This window comes from Salvelinus fontinalis, chromosome 22 (assembly GCF_029448725.1).
Source record: "Salvelinus fontinalis isolate EN_2023a chromosome 22, ASM2944872v1, whole genome shotgun sequence".
NCBI lineage: Eukaryota > Metazoa > Chordata > Actinopteri > Salmoniformes > Salmonidae > Salvelinus > Salvelinus fontinalis.
Genome location: NC_074686.1, coordinates 13,349,372 through 13,360,618, shown reverse-complemented (window position 1 = coordinate 13,360,618; position 11,247 = coordinate 13,349,372). Strand labels below are relative to the sequence as shown.

The 11,247-nt window shown below is 42.8% G+C and overlaps 1 protein-coding gene across 3 annotated transcripts; it reads left to right on the top strand.

The window, feature by feature from the left end:
• The first annotated feature begins 605 nt into the window (after window positions 1-605).
• Window positions 606-11,071, top strand: sytl1 (synaptotagmin-like 1). 3 transcript variants are annotated; one of them, XM_055876501.1, is made up of 15 exons: window positions 606-963; window positions 1,157-1,599; window positions 2,681-2,829; window positions 2,904-3,015; window positions 5,540-5,603; window positions 5,695-5,728; window positions 5,868-5,923; window positions 6,051-6,152; window positions 9,235-9,401; window positions 9,520-9,622; window positions 9,776-9,937; window positions 10,138-10,216; window positions 10,338-10,437; window positions 10,595-10,800; window positions 10,870-11,071. In XM_055876501.1, the coding sequence occupies exons 2-15, from the start codon at window positions 1,481-1,483 to the stop codon at window positions 11,010-11,012; spliced, it is 1,596 nt and encodes a 531-aa protein (XP_055732476.1). In that variant the 5' UTR covers window positions 606-963; window positions 1,157-1,480; the 3' UTR covers window positions 11,013-11,071. The 3 variants fall into 3 exon arrangements, with proteins under 3 accessions (XP_055732476.1, XP_055732475.1, XP_055732474.1); XM_055876500.1 differs by having other exon boundaries at window positions 606-1,289; window positions 1,477-1,599; XM_055876499.1 differs by having other exon boundaries at window positions 732-963; window positions 1,477-1,599.
• Window positions 11,072-11,247: the final 176 nt, after the last annotated feature.

Genomic DNA, 11,247 nt, shown 5'->3' with positions numbered 1-11,247 from the left:
CACACACACACACACACACACACACACACACACACACACACACACACACACACAGTCTCTCTCCCTCTCATTCTGAAACACAGTCACACACTCTCTCTTTAAACCACACAGACTGTCAGTACACACTGGTCTGTACTGGTGTAGCTGTGTTTGTGTGAGACTGTGTAAGTGTATCGATTTCTCTGTGTGTTTGAGACTGTGTAGGCTTACCTATGTGTGTTTAAAAGGTGGGGCAGCTACTGTAAAGTACCCCACCTAGCCATTTGGCCAGATATATCTGAAGGAAATGTTCTAACCTCTATCAAATACAACTATTTCTCTCTTTCTCTTTCACACACACATACACACACACCTTTTTATCAAACACAGCACGATACTGTCTGATTACACTTATCATGATGTACCAAAAAAATATACACACAGCAAGCCACATCAGCTTTGTCTCTACCACCCTCTTCAATTTCCCTCTCTTTTCCGCAACTAATTCAACTTTGACTATGTTTATTTAAATATTATGAATAGAGTTCTGGGCTGTTGTGACCACCACAGTTGAGACGCTGTGTTTTTTTTATGCAAATGCAACTAAGCAAATTAATCGGCTCACACAAACTGCTCCTGTCGGATCCGATTATTGATTATTATTAAGCCTACACCGATTTCGCGTAAATAAAGAGCAAGATGCGCGTAAGCATATGTATAGGCTACGTGTCTACAACATCCCATTATATAAATGTGTTGTAAACTTCGTATAACACTCTAATAGCCTACAGGTTTATCTGATGCTATTTATTTTTTAGCTCCAGTTCGTGTTTTGCATCCTGCCTGAAAGAGAAGGCGTGTTCGAGTTTATTCAACAGTCTACCGTGTCGCGTCAACCTCGCCAAGTTCCACCACACCGCTTGGACTTTTCAGACACCAAACTTCTCCTGGAGAAAATATCCACCAACACTGGACATCATTGATGTAAGTATGAACTGTTATTTGTATTTTTTCCCCAGCGTGTTTGGAAACTTTTTCCCAGTTTCATTCCAGTTTAAGAGCAAGTTGGGACAGGTAGCCTTCTCTCGCACTGTTTGTTTTATGTGTATTCTGCATGTTTGCTTTTAGAAGGTGTGTACCGAGGTCACAGGTGCCTAACATACTTTTTACTAACAAGTTAAAACAGTCTGTTGGGGAAGTGTTGTACTGTGGAAAGCTCGCGCGCCGCGGATGTTGCGCTTTGTATCCTGATTGCAAAACAAACCTCAAAAAACACACGGAAGCTCTGAGCGCATGCACTAATCGCCCAGGTGAGACCACCGTTTACATGCTGTCATACCATACAGTACAAACACACGATAGAGATTCTACCATAGCCTCACTTTAGGAGGAAGTGCCAACTGATAAACGTAGTAAACCGATCCCTGTGTCAGGCATTCTGTCATACTAGTAGTACTGTACTTTACAAGGTAATCTCTCTCGTTCTCTCTCTCTCAGGGTGATGGAGGGAGAAGGGGAGTTATTGGACCTGAGTCACCTGTCAGAGGCAGAGCAGTCTTCCATCTTGGAAGTGTTGCTAAGGGACTCTGAGCTGCGTTCCCGTGATGAAGGTCGTTTAAGGTAAGAGGTGATTATGATTTAACCCTTTAGGTCCCTTATGGGCATCAAGTTGACTGATTGATTGAGTGACGTTTTTCCAAATATAGAGGTCTGTCAAACCCAGGGTCTGTTAATGTTATACACAGAGGGCCAGTGTGGGTGCAAGCTTTTTTTTTGATTCATTTGATTCATATAACTAAACATTGTTTTATTTGACATTTTAGTCATTTATCAGACCCATTTTTCTAAGATGACTCAGTCAGTGCATTCAACTAAGTTTGGTTGTGAAAACAACCACATCTGACTGTCATTGCAAGTAACCTTCATTAATAAGTGGTAATATTAAAGATATTATAATAAACTGGGTGGTTCGAGCCTGAATGCTGTTTGGCTGACAGCTGTGGTGTTTCAGACCATATACCACAGGTATGACAAAACAATTATTTTTACTGCTCTAATTATGTTGGTAACCGGTTTATAATAGCAATAACCACGGCTAAGGGATTTATCCAGGCACTCCGCGTTGCGTCTTGACTGAGAACAGCCCTTAGCCGTGGTATATTGGCCATATACCACACACCCTTGGGCCTTATTGTCACGATCGTCTTGCTGTGAGAGATTGGACCAAGGCGCAGCGTGTGCAAAATACATCTTCTTTTATTTAGAAGAGAGAGGAAAAAAACACGAAACGAATACTATACATAAACTAACAAAATAACAAACTGACGACCGTGAAGCTAATATGACAAATAGTGCTGACACAAACACTACACATAGACATAGACAATTACCCACAAACACCTAAAGCCTATGGCTGCCTTAAATATGGCTCCCAATCAGAGACAACAATAAAACAGCTGTCTCTGATTGAGAACCAAATCAGGCAACCATAGACTTTCTTAAACACCTACACTGAACACTACCCCATATATACTACAAAACCCCCTAAACAATACACACACCCTAAACTAGACAAAACACACAGACAACCCACCCCAACTCACGCCCTGACCAACTAAATAAATAAAAGAAAAAAGGAACAATAGGTCAGGAACGTGACACTTATTGCTTAAATATAGGGAACATGATGTTTAACCTTCAGGGCCCTGCAGCAGAACGAGGCAGACCCAGTGCGTTTGAGGTCACTGTCAGGGGTGTGGTTTAATGAGGAGAGAAGCAAACGCCACCGAGACACGAAGAACGGCGTTGACATCGTACAGGCCTCCATACGACGCAGGAAGCCAAGAACAGGTCAGACTACACACACACACCAATAATAACCAAGAAGCAGGACATCTGGTATTGATTAATTTATTGATTGACAGATTTGCCTCTGAGTGGGGTGTTTAACGGGCAGACAGAAGATGCTCCTCCCACTAACAACAAAGACCCAACTTCTCAGATAAATGACAAGAAAGACGAGGATGACAAGAGAAGGTAAAGGCATTTATAATAAAGAGGGGTTGGATTGTGCTGTTATATGTACAGTTGAAGTTTGAAGTTTACATACACTTAGGTTGGAGTCATTAAAACTCGTTTTTTCAACCACTTCACAAATTTCTTGTTAACAAACTATAGCAAGTCGGTTAGGACATCTACTTTGTGCATGACACAAGTAATTTTTCCAAAAATTGTTTACAGACAGATTATTTCACTTATAATTCATTGTATCACAATTCCAGTGGATCAGAAGTTTATATACACTAAGTGTCACGTTCTGACTATAGTTCTTGTGTGTTTTGCTTGTTTTAGTGTTGGTCAGGACGTGAGCTGGGTGGGCATTCTATGTTGTGTGTCTAGTTTGTCTGTTTCTAGGTTTCTATGTTTGGCCTAATATGGTTCTCAATCAGAGGCAGGTGTTTTGTGTTGTCTCTGATTGGGAATCATATTTAGGTGGCTTGTTTTGTGTTGGGATTTTGTGGGTGGTTGTTTCCTGTCTCTGTGTTTTCTCTGCACCAGATAGGGCTGTTTCGGTTTGCCACGTTTGTTATTTGTAAGTGTTCACAGTTTCGTCTTGTTTATTAAAAACATGTTGAACATGAGCTATGCTGCGTCTTGGTTCGATCCCTGCTACACCTCCTCTTCAGACGAAGAGGAGGAAGGCTGCCGCTACACTAAGTTGACAGTGCCTTCAAACAGCTTGGAAAATTCCAGAAAATTATGTCATGGCTTTAGAAGCTTCTGATATGCTGATTTACATAATTTGAGTCAATTGGAGGTGTACCTGTGGATGTATTTCAAGGTCTACCTTCAAACTCAGTGCCTCTTTGCTTGACATCATGGGAAAATCAAAAGAAATCAGCCAAGACCTCATAAACATTGTAGACCTCCACAGGTCTGGTTCATCCTTGGGAGCAATTTCCAAACGTCTGAAGGTACCACGTTCATCTGTACAAATAATAGTACGCAAGTATAAACACCATGGGACCACGCACCCGTCATACCGCTTAGGAAGGAGACTTGTTCTGTCTCCTAGAGAATAACGTAATTTCGTGCGAAAAGTGCAAATCAATCCCAGAACAACAGCAAAGGATATTGTGAAGATGCTGGAGGAAACAGGTACAAAAGTATCTATATCCACAGTAAAACGAGTCCTATATATTGACTTAACCTGAAAGGCCGCTCAGCAAGTAAGAATCCACTGCTCCAAAACCGCCATAAAAAAGCCAGACTACGGTTTGCAACTGCACATGGGGACAAAGATTATACTTTTTGGAGAAATGTCCTCTGGTCTGATGAAATAAAAATAGAACTGTTTGGCCATAATAACCATCGTTGTGTTTGGAGGAAAAAGGGGGAGGCTTGCAAGCCGAAGAACATCCCAACCGTGAAGTACAGGAGTGGCATCATCATGTTGTGGGGGTGCTTTGCTGCAGGAGGGACTGGTGCACTTCACAAAATAGATGGCATCATGAGGAGGAAAAATTATATGGATATAATGAAGCAACATCTCAAGACATCGGTCAGGAAGTTAAAGCTTGGTCGCAAATGGGTCTTCCAAATGAACAATGACCCCAAGCATACTTCCAAAGTTGTGGCAAAATGGCTTAAGGACAACAAAGTCAAGGTATTGGAGTGGCCATCACAAAGCCCTGACCTCAATCCCATAGAAAATTTGTGGGCAGAACTGAAAAAGCGTTTGCGAGCAAGGAGGCCTACAAACCTGACTCAATTACACCAGCTCTGTCAGGAGGAATGGGCCAAAATTCACCCAACTTATTGTGGGAAGCTTGTGGAAGGCTACCCGAAACGTTTGACCCAAGTTAAACAATTTAAAGGCAATGCTACCAAATACTAATTGAGTGTATGTGAACTTCTGACCCACTGGGAATGTGATGAAAGAAATAAAAGCTTAAATAAATCATTCTCTCTACTATTATTCTGACATTTCACATTCTTAAAATAAAGTGGTGACCCTAACTGACCTAAGACAGGGAATTTGTACAAGGATTAAATGTCAGAATTTGTGAAAAAGGGAGTTTAAATGTATTTGGCTCAGCTGTATGTAAACTTCCGACTTCAACTGTATGTTTGTGTGTTTGTGTTTTTACACATCCACCCCAATTCTGATGTATTGAAATATGTGATACATACAGTATCTGATCTTTTCCCCAATGTGTAAACAGCAAACAGCACGTAGAATCTGATCTTTTGAGTTCTGAGTCATACCACATTCCCGTCACCCTCTTATTTTTTTTAAATGTCTGAAAAGTCAAACTAGTACTGTATTTGTCAACCATCCAACATTTTCAAGAAGCAGGAGCATTGCATCTGTGTGCTATTTGAGAGGTTACATCAGTGTGAATGTGCAAATCTGATATGATTCACATGTAGAACTGAGTGTGGACTTTCAAACAAAAATATCAGATATGTAAAGATAATGCTTAAAGAAGTGCATGTATGGTTGAAGGAGTACTTGTATGTGGTTTTAATGTATGTCGTTTTAGTTTTAAAATTTCAGTTACAGGAGTCAAAATCATCTCACACCTACACCCATACCCAGAAGCAGGAGCCCAAACACACAGGTTAGTCGTGTGTGTGTGTGTGTGTGTGTGTGTAGAAGGATGAGGATTGTCTGTCTAGTTGTGGAGAGGTAATCTCTCTCCTCTCTTCCAGAGTCTCCAGGACAGCAACAGCATCTCATCTTCAGGTACATATTCCTCCCTGTCTCTCTCTTCACCCCCCCCCCCCCCCCCCCCCCCCCCCCTGTTCATTTCTCTCGCCCTCCTCCACTGCACTCTCCCTCTCCCATACTGTCTGATTAATGTGTTTGTGTCTGCGCCTTCCAGAGTATTACAGCAGGAGGAATGTACACAGAGAGGAGACAGGGGAGGGAACACTGCAGGTACAGTCTACAGACACTCAAACCTTGTTTGGGGATAACGTTTTATTCTACTATTGCCTCTTTCTGTTCTAGAAACATGCTGACTGTGTGTGTGTGTGTGGGTGTGTATTCCCATCTGTGTGTGTAGGACTCAGAGGACACAAACTCGGTGTCCAGTGGTGTGACAGATGCTGATCCGACACCTCTAAGGCCTGGGAGCTCAGTCAGCAGTCTACAGTCTAACTACACAGTGAGCTACATACACACATACATACCTACAGTTGAAGTCGGAAGTTTACATACACTTTAGCCAAATGCATTTAAAATCAGTTTTTCACAATTCCTGACATTTAATCCTTGTAAAGATTCCCTGTCATAGGTCAGTTTAGGATCACCACTTTGTTTTCAGAATGTGAAATGTCAGAATAATAGTAGAGAGAATGATTTATTTAAGCTTTTATTTCTTTCATCACATTCCCAGTGGATCATAAGTTCACATACACTCAATTAGTATTTGGTAGCATTGCCTTTAAATTGTTTAACTTGGGTCAAACTTTTCGGGTAGCCTTCCACAAGCTTCCCACAATAAGTTGGGTGAATTTTGGCCCATTCCTCCTGACAGAGCTGGTGTAACTGAGTCAGGTTTGTAGGCCTCCTTGCTCGCAAACGCTTTTTCAGTTCTGCCCACAAATTTTCTATGGGATTGAGGTCAGGGCTTTGTGATGGCCACTCCAATACCTTGACTTTGTTGTCCTTAAGCCATTTTGCCACAACTTTGGAAGTATGCTTGGGGTCATTGTTCATTTGGAAGACCCATTTGCGACCAAGCTTTAACTTCCTGACTGATGTCTTGAGATGTTGCTTCATTATATCCATATAATTTTTCCTCCTCATGATGCCATCTATTTTGTGAAGTGCACCAGTCCCTCCTGCAGCAAAGCACCCCCACAACATGATGATGCCACTCCTGTACTTCACGGTTGGGATGTTCTTCGGCTTGCAAGCCTCCCCCTTTTCCCTCCAAACATAACGATGGTCATTATGGCCAAACAGTTCTATTTTTGTTTCATCAGACCAGAGGACATTTCTCCAAAAAGTACGACCTTTGTCCCCATGTGCAGTTGCAAACCGTAGTCTGGCTTTTTTATGGCGGTTTTGGAGCAGTGGCTTCTTACTTGCTGAGCGGCCTTTCAGGTTAAGTCAATATATAGGACTCGTTTTACTGTGGATATAGATACTTTTGTACCTGTTTCCTCCAGCATCTTCACAAGATCCTTTGCTGTTGTTCTGGGATTGATTTGCACTTTTCGCACGAAATTACGTTATTTTCTAGGAGACAGAACAAGTCTCCTTCCTGAGCGGTATGACGGGTGCGTGGTCCCATGGTGTTTATACTTACGTACTACTGTTTGTATAGATGAACGCGGTACCTTCAGGCATTTGTAAATTGCTCCCAAGAATGAACCAGATTTGTGGAGGACTACAATTTTGTTTTCTGAGGTCTGGGCTGATTTCTTTTGATTTTGCCATGATGTCAAGCAAAGAGGCATTGAGTTTGAAGGTAGGCCTTGAAATACATCCACAGGTACACCTCCAATTGACTCAAATTATGTCAATTAGCCTATCGGAAGCTTCTAAAGCCATGACATCATTTTCTGGAATTTTCCAAGTGTAACGGCAGCCTTCCTCCTCTTCAAGAGAAGGTGTAGCAGGGATCGGACCAACATGCAGCGTAGCCAGTGCTCAACATGTTTAATTACGAATAACGTGAACACTTACAACAATACAAAATAACAAAATGTGGCAAACCGATACAGCCCTATCTGGTGCAGAGAAAACACAAAGACAGGAAACAATCCCCAACACAAAACAAGCCACCTAAATATGATTCCCAATCAGAGACAACACAAAACACCTGCCTCTGATTGGGAACCATATTAGGCCTAACATAGAAACAGACAAACTAGACACACAACATAGAATGCCCACCCAGCTCACGTCCTGACCAACACTAAAACAAGCAAAACACAAGAACTATGGTCAGAACGTGACACCAAGCTGTTTAAAGGCACAGTCAACTTAGTGTATGTAAACTTCTGACCCACTGGAATTGTGATACAATGAAATAATCTGTCTGTAAACAATTGTTGGGAAAATTACTTGCGTCATGCAGAAAGTAGATTGCCAAAACTATAGTTTGTTAACAAGACATTTGTGGAGTGGTTGAAAAACGAGTTTTAAAGACTCCAACCTAAGTATGTAAATGTCAAATCTAGAATTGGCTTCCTATTCCGCAACAAAGCATCCTTTACTCATGCTGCCAAACATACCCTTGTAAAACTGACCATCCTACCAATCCTCGACTTCGGTGATGTCATTTACAAAATAGCCTCCAAAACCCTACTCAATAAATTGGATGCAGTCTATCACAGTGCCATCCGTTTTGTCACCAAAGCCCCATATACTACCCACCACTGCGACCTGTACACTCTCGTTGGCTGGCCCTCGCTTCATACTCGTCGCCAAACCCACTGGTTCCAGGTCATCTACAAGACCCTGCTAGGTAAAGTCCCCCCTTATCTCAGCTCGCTGGTCACCATAGCAGCACCTACCTGTAGCACGCGCTCCAGCAGGTATATCTCTCTAGTCACCCCCAAAACCAATTCTTCCTTTGGCCGCCTCTCCTTCCAGTTCTCTGCTGCCAATGACTGGAACGAACTACAAAAATCTCTGAAACTGGAAACACCTATCTCCCTCACTAGCTTTAAGCACCAGCTGTCAGAGCAGCTCATAGATTACTGCACCTGTACATAACCCATCTACAATTTAGCCCAAACAACTACCTCTTTACCTACTGTATTTATTTATTAATTTATTTTGCTCCTTTGCACCCCATTATTTCTGTCTCTACTTTGCACTTTCTTCCAATGCAAACCAACCATTCCAGTGTTTTCTTTAGTTTTTATTTTACTTGCTGTGTTGTACTCACTTCGCCTCCATGGCCTTTTTATATTTTTATTTATTTATACATATATCTGTTTGCCTTCACCTCCCTTATCTCACCTCACTTGCTCACATTGTATATAGACTTATTTTTTTTTCACTGTATTATTGACTATATGTTTGTTTTTACTCCATGTGTAACTATGTGTTGTTGTATGTGTCGAACTGCTTTGCTTTATCTTGGCCAGGTCGCAATTGTAAATGAGAACGTGTTCTCAATTTGCCTACCTGGTTAAATAAAATAAAAAATAAAATAAAATGTAAACTTCAAACTTCAACTGTACATACATACATACAAAACACGTGTGTATGTGTGTGTGTCTATGTAGTTGAGTGGCAGTATGATGAGTCTGTTCAGTTCGGGGGAGTTCGGAGCAGTGGAGGTGAAAGGGCGTGTCCTATTCTCATTGGACTATGACACTCAGAGGGAGGAGCTGCAGATCAGAGTGTGTCGCTGTGAAGACCTGGCCGCCGCACGCAAGAACCACTCCGACCCGTAAGTAAAGTAGGGTTGCTGTTTCGAGGATGCTTACAGGCATCATTGATGTGAACTATCCCTTTGAGAAGCACTTATTTTGTGTTAAGACGTGTGTGTGTGTGTGCGTGTGTTGTAGGTATGTGAAGGCATATCTCCTGCCTGATAAGTCATCTCACAGTAAGAAGAAAACATCAGTGAAGAAAAAGACTCTCAACCCAGTCTTTGACCAGACACTGAAAGTGAGAGCACACACACTCTCTTTCTCGATTCCTTTCCCTCAGCATCTGTCTTGTTTGTTACCTCTCTCTGTCTACTTGCCGGTCTGTCTTGTCTGATGTACATGTGAATGTATGAATCACTTGTGTCTTTCAGTATAATTGTGTTTGTTTCAGTATAAGATCAGTGTGTCAGAGGTGCGTGGAAGGACTCTGAACCTGTCTGTGTGGCACGCTGCCCCCCTGGGCAGAAACCTGTTCCTAGGAGAGGTGGAGCTTGAGCTGGCTCACTGGGACTGGAAACATACACGCTCTGACTGGTACCAGCTACAGCCACGGGTAAGAGCTGGTATACACACACACACAACACAACACAAGACAACACAGCATGCAGTAAGTCTTGCATTGTATGTGGTCTTAACTGGCCAGGAGAAGAGAAGGTGCTGAGAATTTCAACTAACTCTTATGTAACCCTTCTAACCTAATCTCTCTTCTCTTCAATCTCCCGCTCTCCTCTTTTTCTGTTCTCTCTCTCTCAGGTCCAGTGTAGTCCAGAGTCTATCAGTAGTCGAGGAAACATCCTGCTCTCTATCAAGTTCATCCCAGTAGGGTCCGAGGGTAAACTGAGCTCACTACGCTCGTCACACACACCCAGCACTTTCTTTCACTTTCTCTCCTTCTCTCTCTCATACTCACTCACTCTCTCTGTCTGAACTTACTCTGAACGTATTCTGTGTAGGTGGAGGTCTACCTCTAACAGGGGAGCTACACATCTGGCTGCGGGAAGCGCAGGGTCTTCTCTCCACCAAAGGGGGTGCCGTGGACTCCTTCATCAAGAGGTGGGTTAGAGCTCAGAGGTCAGGAGTAGGAAGAAAACCCGCATTGTGGCCGTTCTCAAGGCCTGGATTTGTGGAACGGGGGTCTAGAGTTAGAGGGATACGACTGTGTTTACAGTATAATAACTGTTCTTTAACCCTACTTTGACTTTAATCCAAGTTACGTGCTGCCGGACACCAGCCGGTCAAGCGGTCAGAAGACACGCGTGGTTAAGCGGTCGGTCAGTCCGACCTACAACCACACCATGGTGTATGACGGGTTCCAGCCTGCTGACCTGAGAGAGGCCTGTGCTGAGCTGACTGTCTGGCACCGTGAAGGGTTAAAAACACACCTGCTGGGAGGGGTCCGACTCAGCCGTGGGACAGGTGAGATACACACAGATAGATACGCACTGTGTATGCACAGATGACATTGTAATAAGGTGTGTGTTACAGGTCTGAGCTACGGAGTGGCAGTGTGTTGGATGGATTCAACAGAGGAAGAAGCATCTGTGTGGAACTCCATGATCCTGAACCCCAACCACTGGATGGATACTACACTACCTATCAGAACTAACCTGGCTGACCGCCCAGAATAACACACACACACTACACTTCCCACCAGAATCTGTACATATAAAAGGTAGTGCTGCTGGTAGTATGTGTTGGGTTTTGTTGCCTACAGTAGGATACGTATGGGTATAGTTTTAGCCTACCTGGAGGGCTAGTTTTAGAGACCCAGATCAATCAAATTCATTTCAGTTAGGGCAGTGTAGGGCTATTGTTTTAAATTAGGATAGGGTCAGCTATACTTCCTCAAGCCTAGCTAGTGGT

Excerpts from the sequence above, each read along its gene's own strand:
- sytl1 (XM_055876499.1), top strand. Across the intron at positions 5,604-5,694 it reads GCAGGAGCCCAAACACACAG|AGTCTCCAGGACAGCAACAG; the intron begins GTTAGTCGTGTG and ends CCTCTCTTCCAG. Across the intron at positions 5,729-5,867 it reads CAACAGCATCTCATCTTCAG|AGTATTACAGCAGGAGGAAT; the intron begins GTACATATTCCT and ends TGCGCCTTCCAG.